The sequence below is a fragment of the Diadema antillarum genome, unplaced genomic scaffold (assembly GCF_040938485.1).
Source record: "Diadema antillarum isolate AM-2024a unplaced genomic scaffold, OU_Dant_1.0 seq00000488_RagTag, whole genome shotgun sequence".
Taxonomy (NCBI): domain Eukaryota; kingdom Metazoa; phylum Echinodermata; class Echinoidea; order Diadematoida; family Diadematidae; genus Diadema; species Diadema antillarum.
In genome coordinates, this window is record NW_027271450.1 from 1,006,993 (window position 1) to 1,026,464 (window position 19,472).

Genomic DNA, 19,472 nt, shown 5'->3' on the forward strand with positions numbered 1-19,472 from the left:
AATGAGAAACATCTTATGAAATATGAAAGAGCATATAATTCTAAGAAAAAATCAAAGTTTATTTGATTAAAAATGGTTTTGAACTGGCTGAGATATCAAAAACAAAGAGATTCTAGGTGGAACCCATTAGGATCGCTTTGTTTGACTTTGTTTCTTGAGATCTCAGCCATTTCAAAACCGATTTTCATCAAAAATAAACTTTGGGTTCCTCTTAGAATGACATGCTCTTTAGCATTTCATAAAATGGTTTCTAAGTATCTCGCAAAAAAAAAAAATTAAAAGCTGAATCCCCATCTCAACCAATACTAGACCATCCCTTTAACCTTTAGAAGGGAAACAAGGATTCCAAATTACAGTTGGTACATTACTGGTGTAACAGTGTGCTGAGTGGTTTGAATGTGTTTCTGAAACAGAAGAACAAAGAGTTTTACAGTATAGTTCTACAGTTCTACATTCCTAGCATGTAACACGTATACTTTGGCACTATACCAAATCACTAATTATTGTCTCTTTTTAAGACGTCAAGCTATAAAGCCGTAATCATCGTCTCCTTCGGTCAAAACGAGCAAACTCTGAAAATCTCTCGCGTTTGACTTTTTGGTCCAGTGGTAACACATGTCAATGCAATTTTGTCTCCTTGAATCATATGTCGGGATGACAAAAAAAATGAACCTGCGGATAGCATGTCAGGCTGTCCTCCTATTTCTCAACCCCGAATTTTCATCTCCGTCCTCATGAGGCCGTAGTTGTGTCCGTGCAGGTGATACCACACGGCCGCGTTGGCGTAGCCACTGGTTGTTCCCCCGTTGATATAGTAGCCATTCAGGTTGCTGGAGTGGCATGAGGTGTACCACCAGGCCCCGTGGTAAGAGTAAGCGCAATTTCCGCCCCACCCGTCGTGGTCAGCATCGTAGGTGGAGAACTGATAGCCGTTGTGACCGGACAAGGAGTCCCCAGCGGTACCAGAGTAGCTCCAAAAATAACCGCGATAGCTGTTTGAACAAACCAACAAAAATGGGCATTATCTTGTCTGGTATACTTGTATGTATGAACTTTACCATAAATGCAGGTTTGTGTTTATACTAATCGTATCTTTATTTTCGGCATGCGTTATTCCTCACACCATTTGGCAATGTAACATTTCACTTCTGTGATTCTGATCATTATGAATTAAATCGGCTACAGAGGAAAATATAAATGTGCACCGTGTATACAAAAGTCCGATGCACACGCACTCCATTCATCCGGTATTTTAAGCTGTACGTTTTGTATCTTCATCCAAGATTTCAGATGATGGTATCAGATGCATAAGCTACAGCCTACAACCTTGTGATCTTTTTTCTCTGTCGCTACATTGGAGTCTATGTCTACTTGTCTTTCTTAATGCAGGCTTCTCATTTTCGGCTTTTATTTGTAGTTATCTGAACTCTGCCGGTTTAGTAAATGCCACGTGTCACTGCAGCAGTGTGCAGTGAGAATTTGGTGTAATTCTGTTCTATAAAATGGGTCTAGGATTGAAAACTAGTAAGTGTTAAACAGGTCTAAATTTGCAGACTACATGTGCTCCAATGAAAGATAAGACCCCTACCCCAGGAGGCAAGTGTAAACATTGAACAATTACCCCCTTGTTTTAGAGAAAGTATTAAGAATCCGCCATTCACTTCGTACAGCAATAGGGCTTTGTGTGTTGTACATGTATGCAGTATTATGGGTGGACGTGGCAAGCTGTTTAGTGACAGTATTCACAGTTCCAGTGAAAGCTTGCGAAGTTGCAGCAGTCTAACAAGTTTGTTCAAGTTTTGTGGGAAAACAACAGGCCCGAATTTGGTAAGAAACTAACTTCTTTACAATGTTTTATAGCTTATGATGATGTGTGTGATCATGTTAGTAAATGAGTAGATTGTAAGAAATATTTACAGAGCAGGATTTGATTTGTCAAATCTTTGTAGACAAATGGGAGTAGACAAAGAAGAAGCCAGCGATGCCCCATGCACACTGGTCTCTCTCTCTCCCCTCTTTCTCTCCTCTCTATCCCCTCTCTCTTCTTCCTCTCATTACGTAAGCAGTACAGTGTATGTGCTTGTGCCTTAGAAGTATGGATGTATAGCGGAATGGTAGGGATGTACAATGTATTATACCTTTTTGCTGTTGCTGTAGGTAGTTGTGGTTAATGAGTTATATTCTCACAAGTGTTGTTAGAGAAGTACAATGTACTGATACTGTCAAGCATTAGATTGTGTAACATGATTTCTGTGTGAAAGTAGTGGATGTTTAGTAGAAACAAATTGACACACATTCATAATGAGTTGAGATCACAACTTAACGCAATCGAACTAGTTTTGGCTTTAGTTGACAAGTTGTTAGCTGGTGTATAGTGTTTATAATAGTTAGGCTTTTATGTGATGGTCTTACGAAGTTATATTTCAGGTTTTAATGCAGAAATTAGTTATAGTTGATAATTTTGAGTTAATAGAATAAGTTTATTTTGTGTATTTTATTATAGACAGTGATATATAAAGAAAAGTTTGAGAATATATTTCAGTGTTGATTAAGGCAACAATAACTTTAATAATAAGTTAAAATATGGTTGAAGTTATGAAAGTTTAAAAGTGAATTAGGTTTTGGATAATATTGGAAGTAGATTTTAATAAAGTATATAAATAATATAAATAGTTGAGGAATTAGTTGATTACAGAACAGTTAATTCAGAAAACCATAAAGTATGGATAAGTTTGGTTTATGATTGGTGAGTAAAGTGAACGATAACATGTATCATTACATTAGTGATATAGATTATTGGTAGATTATGTTATTACACTTTAAATGAGCTAAAATGGTGTTAAATCATGTAATGTTTCATGAAGCCATTCATGTACACTTCAAACGTAAGTTTAAAAACCTTGATTTTGTGTATTATATTTCAGATTGTTATCTGAAGGTCAGTATGAACTGAAGGTCCGTATGACTGAAGGTGCATATGAATCGAAGGTCGTTATCTAAAGTGAAGCTCAGTAACTGGAAGTCCATAACTGAAGAATTGACTGGAATTTCATATTGGAAACATCAGTGTGTTAGCGTAATAAACAAGTATTTGTCACGGTAACCGGATGTCACCTTGCTTCATGTTTGACCTTGTGAATAACAACTAAGGAGGGTTGCTTGAATGAACAGTGGAAACTCCTCCGTGGTACGAGTTGTCCCGGAGGCAGTCACAATAACAATCAAAAGTGGACTGTCGTCCAACAAATAGAGCGGATTGTAATCCAACGAGCGATGAGCATCGCGTCACTGTCATCAATTGGAACAGTTTCCAACGTCGATGGGATTTGGAAAGTTCTGAATTCCTTTGAATTGTGTGATCTGTAGTTTCAACAGAACAAGTATTGGAGTACTAATACAACGAGTAACATTATGGCTGCCGCAAATGTTTCCAGTACTCTTGATCAGGCCAAGGTGGACAGTAAGGCTGAGAGTTCAGCTGGTCACGATCACTCATCCGTGAAGGGTGAAATCTTGTCTAAATTACTGCCGGAAATGATGATTGGAGATGAGAAAGAGTTAACTTCAAGGAGGAGTGTATCAAGCAAAGGAAAATCAGTCAAGAGTGAAAGGCTAATGAAAGCATTTCAAGCGGAATTAGATGTGATGGACAAAGAGGATCAGATCGAGATTCTGCAGAGGGAACATGAGCATGCCATAAAGATGCAAAAGGCCAAGATGGAATTGAAGCGATTGAGGATAAAGAAAGAGCTTGAGCAGAAATTATCTGAGTTAGACGAGTCAGATGAAGATGATAATCTTACAGAAACGTCTAGATCCAGCAACATCTCATTACCACGGGAGAGCAGGGAAGAATCAGTGCAGAGATTCTTTAATTCGCAGCCAGTAGATGATGTGGAAGTTAAAGACGCAAATCCCGTAGTTCCTGAAGTTGGTCAAGCAAAACCTGTGACACAGGAGACAGCCACCTCATCTGGGATGGAAAAGGTTGCAGAATCCCTCACTCATGTGGCAAATATGATCATGCAACAAAATGCCACCAGTCAACAAGTTGCTGCAGCAAGTCAGCTCCCCAAGATAGATGTCCCTGTGTTTGATGGTGACCCTCTAAGATACCCACTGTGGAGGAATGCCTTTTCAAGCTTTGTGGATTCTAAACCTCTTGACGCAGCTACGAAGCTTAACCTGTTGAATAACCATGTTACTGGAGAGCCGAAGACGGTGGTAGAGCACTATCTCCTACTGGGTACAGATGAGGCGTATTTGAAGGCAAGGGAGTCTCTCGCCAACAGATATGGCAATACCAGCATCGTGTCTTCAGCGTTCATGAAGAAACTCAATTCTTGGCCGAGGATATCAGACAGGAACCCAGGTGGATTGCGATCATTTGCAGACTTCTTGCAACAAGTCAGTGTTGCTAAAAAGACGGTTGACTCTCTTGGTATACTTGACTATCCACAAGAGAATGTCAAGTTGGTGATGAAGCTGCCTTTCTACCTGGAACGCAAGTGGAGAGACGAAGTCGATAAATGGCAACGGTGTGGGTATGGCACGTATCCAACATTCGTAAGATTCACAGAGTTTGTGAGAAGCGCTGCAGAGAAAGCGAATATTCCAGAGTTGGAACATTCTAGACCGGATGAATCCAAGCTGAAGTCAGTCCCATCAAAGTCCAAGACCTTCCAAGGAAGGTCATTTGCTACATCTGCAGAAGCAAACAAACGGATAGAGTACTCATCCTGCCCATGTTGCAAACAAGACCACCACCTTGATGACTGCCCATCATTTCAGAAGAAGTCCTACCATGCCAAGAAAGCCTTCTTTTTCCAGAAGTACTTGTGCATGGGATGCGGTGAGAGTAGTTCTCACCTTGTGAAAGAATGTACCAAGAAACGCAAGTGCAAGAAGTGTGGCGAAGCACACTTGACGTGTCTTCACCGGGAAAAGACAGAACAGTCATCAGGAAGTTCAAAGTGTACAAGTGTCTGCTCTCTACCAGATCAAGATGGCAAGGACCATTGTATGATTGTGCCAGTGTGGGTTCGACATGCTGATAATCCATCAAGAGAGTATCTGGAGTATGCCATACTTGACGATCAGTCCAACGTTGGATTTGTATCTAAGGATCTGTGTACCAAAATGGAAGTACAAGGACAGGAAACAGATCTCATGCTGACGACAATGCATCAGAGCACTCACGTGAAATGTCAAAAGATCAGTGGTCTAGAGGTTCTAGACTTCCACAAGAAACAAATCATCCAGCTTCCCCCCTGCTTCTCAAGAGAAGAAGTCCCTGCCAAGCGTTCCCAAATACCCAAGGCTGATGTTCTGAGGAGATGGCCACATCTAGCCCCAATTGCTGATCAACTGATGCCATACAACTCAGCTATCAAAGTTTCTTTGTTGATAGGAAACAACTGCCCAAGAGCCATCAGACCGAGAGAAGTCATAGCTGGTGGAGAAGATGACCCTTACGGCATGAGGACGTCGCTCGGCTGGGGTGTAGTGGGCAGAGTGTGCCAGACTCCTTCTCAACCTGAAGATGGTGTTGTATGTCACAGGATCCAAGTAAAACAAGAATATCCCCACTTTGTACATTCCACCAAAGTGAAGGAAGTGTTCTCGCCTGAGACAGTTCTCAAGATCCTGGAACAAGACTTCCAAATGACAAGTCCGAAAGGAGCACCACTATCAGTTCAAGAGGCTAGATTTATGTCCATCCTGGAAGACGGCATCAGGCAGAGAAGTGATGGCCATTACGAAATGCCCCTGCCCCTGAAGTCAGATGAGGCCAGCTTTCCGGACAACAAGATCCTAGCCCTGAAAAGATGGAGACAGCTGTCTGCCAGATTCCGCAAGAACCCGAAGTTTCTGGCTGACTACAAGACCTTCATGGAGGATGTAGTGACGAATTATGCTGAAAGAGTGCCAGCTGACTGCTTGGATGTCCGAGACGGTAGAGTGAACTATGTCCCTCATACTGGTGTGTATCACCCGCGGAAGCCCGACCAGATTAGAGTAGTCTTTGACTGCTCTGCCAAGTACCAAGGCGTGTCCCTGAATGATCATCTTCTACAGGGTCCCGACCTGATGAATGGGCTTCTAGGTGTACTCTGCAGATTCCGGAAAGAAGCTGTTGCTTTCATGGCTGATGTGAAAGGCATGTTTCTTCAATTCTATGTGAAAGAGGAAGACAGAAATCTGCTTCGGTTCCTGTGGTACAAGGATGGAGATGAAACCAACGAGGTTGTGGAATACCGGATGAAAGTCCATTTGTTCGGAGCAGCCAGCTCACCAGGATGCAGCAACTTCGGGTTGATGAGAGCTGCGGATGATGGTGAGGAAGAGTATGGATCAGATGCAGCAGATTTCATTCGCAATGACTTTTATGTGGATGATGGGCTGAGCTCCAGACCTACACCAGAAGAAGCCATCAAAGTGCTGAAGAACAGCCAAGCCATATGTGCAAAAGCAGGTCTCAAGCTCCACAAATTTGTATCAAACAGCAGAGAAGTTCTGAGAGGTTTCCCTGTAGAAGAGCGTGCCAAGAGCCTTCAAGACGTGGACCTGGACATTGACAAGCTTGTACTGGAAAGAGCTCTGGGAGTATCTTGGAATGTGGAGAATGATACCTTCAGTTTCAGAGTTCAGGTGAAGAAAAACCCCTTCTCAAGACGAGGTGTGCTTTCCACCATCAGTTCAATCTATGATCCGAGTGGATTTCTGGGTCCTGTAATCCTGAAAGGCAAACGTATCCTGCAATCGATGTGCAAACAGAACCTAGACTGGGATGCACCCATGCCGGATGAACTGCGTCCTGAATGGGAGAAGTGGCTTCATGACCTCCAGCATCTGAATGACTTGCAGTTTATGAGGTGCTATAAACCAAGTGGTTTCGGAGACATCAAGCAAGTAGAACTTCACCACTTCTCGGATGCCAGTCAAGATGGTTATGGACAGTGCTCATATCTACGGCTTATCAACCAGGAAGACAAGGCACACTGCTCTTTTGTGATTGGAAAAGCCCGAGTAACTCCACTGAGACAAGTCACCATTCCAAGGTTGGAACTGACCGCAGCAACGTTGTCAGCCAAGAGCAGTGCATTCCTCAAGTCAGAGCTGAGGTATGAGTCGGTAGTAGAATTCTTCTGGACTGACAGTCAGGTGGTTCTGGGGTATGTGAAGAATGAAGCACGCAGATTCCATGTCTTTGTGGCAAACAGAGTCCAGCTCATCCGAGACCTTACTGAGCCCGATTCCTGGTTCTACATAGACACGTCCAATAATCCTGCTGATGAGGCTTCAAGAGGTATCACAGCTCAGCACCTCGTCCAAGGCAGTTCCTGGCTGACGGGACCCAAGTTCCTGTGGGAGAATGGAATTTTCAAACCCAAACAAGAGACCACGAGTGCGAACCCCACAGTAGAGGAGGACGATCCTGAAGTGAGGAGAGCCACAGTCATGGCTACAGGTGCAGAGAGGAAGACCCCGCCTGAAAACTTTGAGGTCGACAGATTCCAGAGATTTTCAAGCTGGCAAAAAGCACATAAGGCTGTTGCCCGTTGCCTGCAGTTGAAGAAACGTCTTCAAAGAAGGGAAGTCAAGCCCTGTGCTCCTGTACAGGACAGCACAGTCAAGCCATCACTATTGCCACTAACGGTGTCAATGTTGAAAGATGCCGAGAAGGCAATACTGAAGAGCGTTCAGCAAGACTGCTACCCGGAGGAAATGCGAGAACTCCAAGAACTTAGCAACACAACACAGTTTGCTGACAGACAAGCTGCAAGGTTGAGAAATGTTTCTCTAAAGAAGACCAGCGCCTTGTACAGACTTGACCCCTATCTGGACGATGACGGGATTATCCGTGTAGGAGGACGCATCGATAGAGCCAACATCTCACGTGAGGTTAGGCATCCTATCATTTTGCCCCGCAGGAGTCACATCAGCAAGTTGCTTATACTGCACCATCATCAAAGAACACACCACATGGGTCGAGGAATGACTCATAATGAGCTGCGTCAAGCTGGATACTGGGTCATCGGAGGGTCTTCAGCAGTATCTCAGTGCATCTCTTCCTGTGTGACGTGTAGGAGACGCCGTGGTCCAATGGTGCAGCAGAAGATGGCAGAGCTCCCGGATGATCGAGTCGAGCCCTCAGCTCCATTCACATACTGTGGTGTCGATTACTTCGGCCCTTTCTTGGTCAAAGAAAGACGCAGCCAAGTGAAGCGTTATGGAGTTATCTTCACCTGTATGGCTTCCCGAAGTGTCCACCTGGAGACTGCGAGCAGCTTAACTTCAAGCTCCTTCATAAATGCACTCCGACGTTTTATGAACAGGAGAGGAGCTGTTAGACAACTGCGCTCCGACCAAGGTACAATGTTCGTGGGAGCTCGCAGTGAACTGAGGGAAGCTCTAGCTGAAATGGACCAGAGTGAGGTGCAAGAGTACCTACTGCAGAATGGATGCGACTGGATTCCATTCAAAATGAACGTTCCACATGCATCTCATATGGGCGGTGTATGGGAACGACAGATCCAGACAGTTCGCCGTGTCCTAGAGCCGCTAATGAAGTCTGCAGGAAGCCAGCTAGATGATGAGGCCTTTCGTACCTTCATGACAGAGGCAGAGGCCATCATCAATTCCAGACCCCTGACCACGTCCGGTTTAAGTGACCATGAAACACCGGAGCCGCTGACACCGCTTCATCTTCTAACCATGAAGCCGAAGGTCGTTCTACCCCCTCCAGGACAGTTCCAGCGGGAGGATATGTATGCACGGAAGTGGTGGCGAAGGGTACAGTATTTGACTAATCAGTTCTGGCTACGGTGGAGAAGAGAGTATCTTCAGCAACTGCAGAACCGCCAGAAATGGGTCAGCCCAAGCAGACAACTCGCAGTTGGAGATGTGGTGATAGCGAAGGAGAACGACGATGCTCGTGGCAGGTGGCCCCTCGCGCGTGTCATCGAGGTCTACCCCAGCAAGGACGGCTTGATCAGGAAGGTGAAGGTGCTGATGGCCGACGGCTTGCTGGACAATGAGGGAAAGCGTCAACGCCCCCCTAGTGAACTGGAAAGACCTGTCCACAAGTTGGTACTGTTATTACCAGCAGAACAATAACTAGACTGTCACTAAAGAAGACCAGTTTCGAATCCCCATCAAGGAGCCTTTGAGCTATTTGTTTGAACGAATATGCTGTGTTTCCAATTGCATCAGAAGAAACGAAAATGCAAACATTCATTCCTGTATGTTGTATGGTGTTTAATTTTACCTACATGTCACTTTTGTGTGATACCATGTACCTAAATTGGGATCAAATGGATATGTTATGTGTTAATGAATGGTAAATGAATGGGTTCATTTAAAGGAGCCATGTCACTGCAGCAGTGTGCAGTGAGAATTTGGTGTAATTCTGTTCTATAAAATGGGTCTAGGATTGAAAACTAGTAAGTGTTAAACAGGTCTAAATTTGCAGACTACATGTGCTCCAATGAAAGATAAGACCCCTACCCCAGGAGGCAAGTGTAAACATTGAACAATTACCCCCTTGTTTTAGAGAAAGTATTAAGAATCCGCCATTCACTTCGTACAGCAATAGGGCTTTGTGTGTTGTACATGTATGCAGTATTATGGGTGGACGTGGCAAGCTGTTTAGTGACAGTATTCACAGTTCCAGTGAAAGCTTGCGAAGTTGCAGCAGTCTAACAAGTTTGTTCAAGTTTTGTGGGAAAACAACAGGCCCGAATTTGGTAAGAAACTAACTTCTTTACAATGTTTTATAGCTTATGATGATGTGTGTGATCATGTTAGTAAATGAGTAGATTGTAAGAAATATTTACAGAGCAGGATTTGATTTGTCAAATCTTTGTAGACAAATGGGAGTAGACAAAGAAGAAGCCAGCGATGCCCCATGCACACTGGTCTCTCTCTCTCCCCTCTTTCTCTCCTCTCTATCCCCTCTCTCTTCTTCCTCTCATTACGTAAGCAGTACAGTGTATGTGCTTGTGCCTTAGAAGTATGGATGTATAGCGGAATGGTAGGGATGTACAATGTATTATACCTTTTTGCTGTTGCTGTAGGTAGTTGTGGTTAATGAGTTATATTCTCACAAGTGTTGTTAGAGAAGTACAATGTACTGATACTGTCAAGCATTAGATTGTGTAACATGATTTCTGTGTGAAAGTAGTGGATGTTTAGTAGAAACAAATTGACACACATTCATAATGAGTTGAGATCACAACTTAACGCAATCGAACTAGTTTTGGCTTTAGTTGACAAGTTGTTAGCTGGTGTATAGTGTTTATAATAGTTAGGCTTTTATGTGATGGTCTTACGAAGTTATATTTCAGGTTTTAATGCAGAAATTAGTTATAGTTGATAATTTTGAGTTAATAGAATAAGTTTATTTTGTGTATTTTATTATAGACAGTGATATATAAAGAAAAGTTTGAGAATATATTTCAGTGTTGATTAAGGCAACAATAACTTTAATAATAAGTTAAAATATGGTTGAAGTTATGAAAGTTTAAAAGTGAATTAGGTTTTGGATAATATTGGAAGTAGATTTTAATAAAGTATATAAATAATATAAATAGTTGAGGAATTAGTTGATTACAGAACAGTTAATTCAGAAAACCATAAAGTATGGATAAGTTTGGTTTATGATTGGTGAGTAAAGTGAACGATAACATGTATCATTACATTAGTGATATAGATTATTGGTAGATTATGTTATTACACTTTAAATGAGCTAAAATGGTGTTAAATCATGTAATGTTTCATGAAGCCATTCATGTACACTTCAAACGTAAGTTTAAAAACCTTGATTTTGTGTATTATATTTCAGATTGTTATCTGAAGGTCAGTATGAACTGAAGGTCCGTATGACTGAAGGTGCATATGAATCGAAGGTCGTTATCTAAAGTGAAGCTCAGTAACTGGAAGTCCATAACTGAAGAATTGACTGGAATTTCATATTGGAAACATCAGTGTGTTAGCGTAATAAACAAGTATTTGTCACGGTAACCGGATGTCACCTTGCTTCATGTTTGACCTTGTGAATAACAACTAAGGAGGGTTGTTTGAATGAACAGTGGAAACTCCTCCGTGGTACGAGTTGTCCCGGAGGCAGTCACACCACGCACCTTTCAAAAAGAAAAAAAAAGACTTGGAAAGAGTTCTAGATTAACGCTGCGATGAGTTAAATTGATGTGAAATCTGCGAAGCAAACAACAAGAAACTTACTAGTCATTACTTGCGTGTGAGTAGAAGTAGTACTGAGCGTAGTACCAGTTGTAGTTCCAGTCCTGTAGATCTACCCGTAGGACCACAGTACTAGACGCCAGGCGATAGAGCCTCTCGAGTCCGAGCCAGTACTCGCCACTTACAGTCCCGAAACCATTTACGTAATCTGACCATCCCAGGTAAAACTCTTGGGAACCGTCTTGGCGTTTCTGCAGTATGATAAAAGAATAAGGTCCCATGTCCCTTCGATTTCAGAATTCAGTATGGAGCGGGTTAACGTATAATCTTATTGAAGCAAAATATACTGGCATTCATATTTTCGATGTTAACCGGATTTATAGAGATTCAAGGAAGTGAAAGAAATTTCTACGATTTGCCACTCAGAGTGATATAGAATGCCATGGCCAATAAATTGAGGAGAATTTAATTTTGTTTTGTTTGTTGCCTTTTGATAATACAAGTAATTCAACGGTGTTATAATCGCACTATTTAGTTGTTTGCCAGGGGTGCGGCATTACAGCTATGTTGGTTTTTTTTTCAATAAAATAATGTTGCTCTTATACCATACAGCTACACACACGCACGCACGCACACACATACATATAATTATATAGTTTTCATATCTACAGTTTTAATATTTCATCTCATACATGGTAAGCCTGTTTTACCTGAAATTGGCTTTGTCATATTCATATCAAACTGACCTGGAAAATGGTCCAACCCCCTCCGTCCGTGTCCATATCGCAGTAGACGTCGAACGCCCCGGAGCCGCCTGGATTAATCTGCAGCACTCCGCTGGTGGTGTGCCCAGCGTTGTAATAATCCTTGCAGTTTGAGGCAATGCCATCATAATGGACGGCTTGCATGTTGTGGGAACACGAGATTATTATGACAGATGTCCTTTGCTTGTGAAATAGTTCGTAAACAAACAATAATTACTTGTTCTGCGCATCTTAGAAAAAGTGCCGTAATTCAGATAATGGTAAAACCCACAAAACCCAATATGGAAATCGTAAAATAATAACAGTGATAGTACTACATGTTATACAATGAAAATTAAAATAAATGATAGCAGCTCTTCTTTAACTAGAGTAGCATCTCATGTGTACAGAAAGTTTCCACATGCCTCACATGTATATTTTATCACTCTATTATGTTCATTTACCCATCTATACACATGGGTCAAGAGGGACAACGAGAATAAAATATCTTATCCAAGGGTAATAATAATAGCTAGTTTTCAAATAGCTCATTTCAGACTTGTAAAGAATTTCAATCCACTTTACAGACTATTACTACCCCATGCAGTCACTGTGTGGTTTTAGGACACGTACCCGTAAGTTACCCCCTGGACAACTGGACCACTACCCCTTCCCCTTCCCCTAATCCTAATCCTGAACATAATCCTAGCCCTAACCCAAACTCTAACCCTAAACCTAACCTAAACCTAACCCTAATCTTTTTAATTACTCTAACCTTATTATTAACCAGTATTTTGCCGGGGTAATTGCCCTGATACGAACAGGATCACTTTTCACTGCCTTGCAAGGGTCATGTTTCTCAATGACGTGTGAAGAAGCAAGCCTTTGAAAGCTTAATCGTCATTTTGCCATTATCTTGAGAGGTTGTCCATTTTTCTCGTCAAGTGAATGGTTTCCTGCACAAAATTAGCATTATTGATGAAAAGAGCCTATTGAAACTTTTCGTCGTGCTTTGCGCAGCGATTACGGGGGAATAATAATATCGTCACATTTTTTAAGGGAAACTGCTTTCAAAATCGGAGAGCTGAGAAAGTGATATCCAAACTGGTTTAATGTGAATACCTTTTCAACGATTGAATAGGTTCACTTCCTAGATTAGTTTTTAAGTTAACGTTACGCCTACATACTGAGAGTAATGAAATACATCTTTCCACGACAATCCAATCTGTACTTACACAGCGTGCAGTGTTGTCCCTTAAAGTTGCTGGGACAGTCGCACTTGAACCACGGCGGGTGGCAATATTCGGTGCAAGTGGCCGAGTTGTAGCAAGACGTGTCGTCAGAGCACAGGGCCTGGTCGTCCTGTTAAAGAAAAAACATAATGAACAGCAAATTCCTTGACGGAGGACACCCCCCCCCCCCACAACAACAACAACAAAAAAGAAAAAAAGAGATAAAATTAAAGGTGAATCCAGTTGGTGTTCGAGTTAGCTTAGATAACAGGACAGTAAACTAAATGGAAACGAACAGAATAGTGAAATCATCATTAATATCAGACCAATTTACAGATGAATGGATAGAAAGGTAGATAGATAAACTATTGAATAATTAGGCCTAAGTAAGAAGGTGGTAGTTTGACCTACCAATCCCAGTCGTGAACGGATACGTACGTGTCAGCTTGTCTTAAGACAATTAGCTATATTGTTCTGGAGTACGTGTTCAGTATGATATTCAAATACAAGGAGTTATTTCTTAACTACAGGTCGACCGTGATAAAAGTCTATGACACTCCCACTGATTTAATATTGAGGATATAAATGTTCTTCGTCAGATTTTTGCAACTTGTACCTATAACTAGGATACCATTGCACTGACACGTTTGCGGCATTATGAAAGATTGGAATTATCATTGTTTTTTTTTTCATCCTTTTCAACGAGAGGGACTTTGTTTTGTTTGTGTTTCTTTGATATTACCCTTATTCTTTTTATGCAATAAAATTGGTGAACATGAACATTAATACTCATGCCATCGTTTCACGGTAAGTTTTTCTGCTCTGGACAGTGTTACCAATGGAATGGGACACTTTATACCAGCCAATGTGACGATGATGGGCCGTAGTAGTTGAAATCGCTGTCGGACACGAAGTCGTTTGGGTGATCCGATTTAGTGCCGTCATTGACATGACAGACACGGAGACTTGAGGCGAAGTTGAAGGACTGACTGTTAGCACCCTGACGAAGACAAATCGCCAGGCACTCCCCGATCGACCTCACTCCGGTGACATTTCTTACGAGATGACCGGAAAGCATCTTACCTCGGTCCGAGCTCGTACTGCTATCCATGTAGGCATACGATGATTCGCACTCGCTTCCATCGACGACCTCGAACCAAGAGGCAACGACAAGGACAGCCAAGATCCTTACCAACATGCATCTCATCACAGCCATTGTAGACACAGTCTGGAAGTACGCTTGCCTTCTGGAAGTACACCTTCCTTTTTGACCTTGTTTGAGATCTCGGTGTAGGACTATTTTGGAGCACCCACCCCTTTGTTAATCGACTATGCTTTTAAAGATGAGGAGTTTTCTTTTATTTTCGGGACCTACGCGTTGCGTTAAATCGATGCTTAAGAGCAAAGATAAGTACCCTCTTTCTCCCGAATAGCATCTATATACGATACATAGATGTTGCGTCTTCCCAACAGACAGGGACTATCTATGGAACAGGTGTTCATTGATATTGTATTCCAGTATAAAGAAAAACGTTTATCAGGGAATTGTAATGAGCAATTATCAACAAATAAATGTAGGCGCCTACAAAGAGCCACCGGAAACAACAGAAAAACGGAACGAACATTGAATTTCTACAATGTTTTACTGTTTTATGCCTCACACACCGTCGTAAAAATCAAAACTATAGTAAATAGACGGGATTTGTTTCCCTGAATATCATGTGCAAGGCTAACTGCACATAATATGCCTACTGGTGCCCCATTATGAATACAATGCATAAAAACGACGCCTTCGTTGGTTAAGGGAATGGTCGGTGTTGCTTTTGCTAAAGTTTCCATATTTTTGGTACAGACCTCACCAAAAAAGGAAAAAAAAATGAATTGACGCTCAATCTTTCGCGATATATACCATCCCGCTTGTCTCGTGCAATGGTAAATAACACAATGCCCTTGATTAATCTTGTATAGGCTGAAGGGTAAATGTTTCTTTAAAAGTGTGAATTCAATGTTTTAAACAAGAGGTCTATTACGCATCAACTTCAGGAGGGTTTGATATCACTTGCGAAGTATAAAGCTGTACCGTCACTCTTAGGAACACGTCACTACATCTGTAGACAGGTGGCGATGCCAATGTGCAAGTCGCGAGCTCGAAACGCATGAGTCATACATCCCAGGATCAGTCATACTGCCCATGAGTCATACTACCCACGAGTCATACAGCCCAGAAGTCACACTGCCCACGACCCATACAACCAATAAGTTAGGCCAATACAACTCACGAGTCACACTTCCCACGAGCTCGACATCGATTAAAATAGGCCAATCATATTGAGCTATACGGTCCATGAGGTAGACACTGAGTAATAGCTGGACGCTAGGCACTCTCGAGGCTAACGAACTCAACACCAGGCAAAAAGGGCTCACGAGTTCGATATTATATCACGGGGCTTAATTTACGCAGTGTCGAACTCATGGACCCTTTTTGCCTAGTGTCAAACTCGTGGGCCTTATTTGCCAAGTGTCTAGCTTGTGGACCTGTTTTACTTTGTGTCTAGCTAGGGTGTGGACTGTTTGATTCGTGGGCTGTATGACTCTCGGGGATCATGGACTTTCTTTTCCAAAGTCTATCTCGTAGGCCGTATGACTCACGGATGTCTACATGTAGCTAGTGGGATGACCCGCGAAGCCCTATATATAGCTCCCCATTTTGTCAGCTCTCTACTTCTACTTTGCTGCTATCAGACCAAATAGGGCCTACCTGTCTCATCAAACTAAATTCTCTTTCAAACCCAGCTCTTGATATCATTTATTGAATTTATAAATTTTTGTATGAGGCAAGAACTGTTTCATTCTTTCCGATTTCATTCTAGAAATTTGAAAAGTTGGTTGAAGGTACTATATATAAAATCACGTAATTAGATGATATATTTATGTCCCACATGTACCCAAATTTGTGCATGTACAGTTTGTACCTTCAGCCAACTTTTGAAATATATATAATATATATATATATATATATATATATATATATATATATATATATATATATACTCCACTTAAAGCATTTTACTACAGTTGTAGTCCGATTTTCATGGAAGTTTTACCTTCTGTCTGTCAGACTGTAACCATGCAATCATGAAAGTCTAACCCGGGTGGCGTTTCACTTTATTGTTTGATAAGTGACATTTCATAAAGTTGATGACATTTTGTTAAAATGCATGAGCACTTTTGAGGTTACTTCCAGGAAAAGTTTCAAAATTAAGACGAACTCTTCAAGAAACCATGAGTGTGATGAGGCCTACTGTGTGAGTCGCCGATGTATATGTCGCGTTAGTGTGTGTGTGTGTGTGTGTGTGTGTGTGTGTGTGTGTGTGTGTGTGTGTGTGTGTGTGCAATGCATGAGAAAGGGAGTGAGACCCCCCCCCCCCCCCCCCGTGTCTATCGTTCACCTGAGCAAAGCACTTTGCCTTTATGGCACTCCATATATGAGGCAAATTACATGTATTTCAACAAATCTTAAGATTCGGGAATTATCGCATGCCCGTTGGGCAACACCATCCTAAATAAGGGGTGTATCAGGCCCTTGTCCTAGCTAGGGCTCCTGGAGCATCGCCACCATTCATACAAGCTGTACTCCCCTCCCTCATTGATGATTTCTGCCAAGTTTTATCAAAATCCCGTCACCGCTTTTTCAGATGAAAATGGCAAAATTATGAAAATTAGCTAATTTGGGGTACATACATGTATGTGGGATCCGCCCTATCTAGACCCCCTAATGGGAATCATCATGATTTGTACCCCCCAAACCCACCCCGTGATGATTCCTGTCAAGATTGGGTAAAATTGCAGCCTCTAGTTTTCAAGAGGACGATGATAAATGTTTCATGTTAACGCAAGATGTACACCGCATTTCGCATGACTGTAGTTCGCAGGACGGCAAACGGCCGCAATACATTGGGGAGTTCACTTGAGCTAGAGTCATTCTAATAAAACATATAGGTATATGATTTAAATATGAAATACTAATAAGAATTTACAGTTAAGGCATATAAATCAAAGAGAGAACAAATATTCAAGCATAATCACACTTCTTAATTCTTTCCAATATCAGAATAAAATATTGTTTATTCTGCAAAGGAAAATATAATACAGATAATAGCTAGAATTTATCATGAGTTATAATATGTTATCTCTTTTTTTTTTGTCACACTATGAAACATCACATGACTGTGGGAACTCTTCAGTAAGTACTCTTTTGCTAATATACAGATAGCAATAATTGTCAGATATTACATTATATGTACTGTCCCACAGCAGCACATTATCTAGAGTAAACCATAAAACAAACCATGATAATACAAGGGTACACAGAATTTTCAAGGTGTCTGTTTTCACTTGCAATAATGTAATCATAACAAGTAGAATGTCATAGTTCCAGAAAACACATACACTGTAAATGTACAGGCCTATTAATTTGAATACCACTCTTTCACTTTATGAAAATCAGAATGATTACTCTTTGCCTAGTCTTTTTGACTGAAACAAAGACAAATTCAATTGAAAAGGTAGAATCACAAGAAATGTAGCACTGATGGATGTAACTCAAAGAATACAAGTGTTCATAATACATAGTACAAGATAAGAATCTACCTTGTCTACTTATTAGTGAATATCAGGTGTTTATCAAGAGTGTAAATACAAAAACACACAAAAAGTACTGTATATCCCTTTAATTCAATTTGAGATATTTGATACAACTTGTATTAAAACTGCTGAAAAAAAAGAGAGAAAAGGATTAAAGTATGTGTGTATGTGATAAGTATTCTTCAAATCTAATCTTCAAAAATATTTCTTATGTAACAAGTGCAGTACCATTGAATAGAGTTCATTTTTCTTTTGATGTGATGATGTCACCTTAACAAATTTAAAAATGACATTTATCTGTTTATGCATGTCCAATTTGTTACTTGTACTTCCTCTCCAAGGTGCAAGCTATACGTGATGAGCAGTACATGTACATTGTTCCTGCCTTCTGAAATATGCAGTTATACTGGCAATATTTACACTGGCAATCTTTATAAACACAATACTCTCACAAAAATATTCCACTAGGTATCAATTCACATGATCTACATGTATGCAAGGTCAGACTGACTAGTGGCAGTACTGAGTTATACCAAGTCACACCTCTTGATATCACTCTTTCATAACACACATAAATATGTTAACACTACACAATGTAATTATAAATATTTCTGTGCCTCAAATACCAGCATGTGAGAGTAAAACAAAAAAGACTTGGCACACAACCATTTTGGATACAAAGCTGAAAAACAAACAAAAAAGACAATGGTAACAATGTCCGGCTGATTCATCTTACTTTCGATGATCACTGAGTGAAAAGTGAAAGGAAGGTGATTAATTCTGTCCCCAAATTGTTAGAGTGGATATCTCATTTCCTTAAATGTGCCATTTTCATTCAAGTACAAAGGGAAAGAACAAATATGAAACTTTCTAATTTTGACATGTTACCACTTGCCAATAGGTAACAAAGCCTTGCTCATTTAAAGTTATTCTGGATCATGCAAATGTAATACACTGCATTAATGGGAATTAGCTTTTGCACTTTTAAGTTTGGATCAGCTTTCCATACATTTTTTGTACAATCTTTTTTATTTATTATTATTATTTTTTCAAGCCCATGGTAGCCTAGTAATGATATGATTGATGCAGAGTGATTTCCATGCATCACACCTTTCCAGGGAAGGCCCTACAGTAACAAGCTCAAGTAGGATTCAATCACTTTTGGACTCTCAAAAACACATTCTCAATAATCTTCTCTATCATATCAGTCATTATCAGTAATCATACAGAAGTGGCATACTCTCTTAAAGGGATTGTATAGTTTTGGTTGAGACCTAATTTCAGGTTTCTAACATTTTTTGGTGAGATAATGAGAAACCTCTTATGAAATATGAAAGAGCATGTAAATCCATGAAGAATTCAATGTTCATTTGATGAAATTTGGTTTTAAAATGGCTGAGATATCCAAAACAGAGCGATTCTAATAAGTGTGGGACCCACACTTTATTACGATCGCTTTGTTTTACTTTGTTTTGGGATGTTTCAGTCATTTCAAACCCGATTTTCATCAAATAAACTCTGAATTCCTCTTAAAATGGTATGCTCTGTACTATTTCATAAGTGTTTTCTTGGTATCTCGCAAAAAGTTAAAAGCCCAATTCTCATATCCACCAATACTGTACTATCCCTTTAAGCTACAAGAGGCTCAGTT

The 19,472-nt window shown here is 40.8% G+C and overlaps 2 protein-coding genes across 2 annotated transcripts; one reads left to right on the forward strand and one right to left on the reverse strand.

The window, feature by feature from the left end:
- Positions 1-706: 706 nt before the first annotated feature.
- Positions 707-14,393, reverse strand: LOC139733739 (microfibril-associated glycoprotein 4-like). The gene is made up of 5 exons (XM_071644549.1): positions 14,037-14,393; positions 13,181-13,307; positions 11,949-12,103; positions 11,245-11,453; positions 707-992 (listed from the first exon to the last, which is right to left on the reverse strand). Exons 1-5 carry the CDS (start codon positions 14,391-14,393, stop codon positions 707-709), a joined length of 1,134 nt encoding a protein of 377 aa, XP_071500650.1.
- Positions 3,412-9,120, forward strand: LOC139733745 (uncharacterized). The gene is made up of 2 exons (XM_071644556.1): positions 3,412-5,882; positions 8,322-9,120. The coding sequence occupies exons 1-2, from the start codon at positions 3,412-3,414 to the stop codon at positions 9,118-9,120; spliced, it is 3,270 nt and encodes a 1,089-aa protein (XP_071500657.1).
- Positions 14,394-19,472: the final 5,079 nt, after the last annotated feature.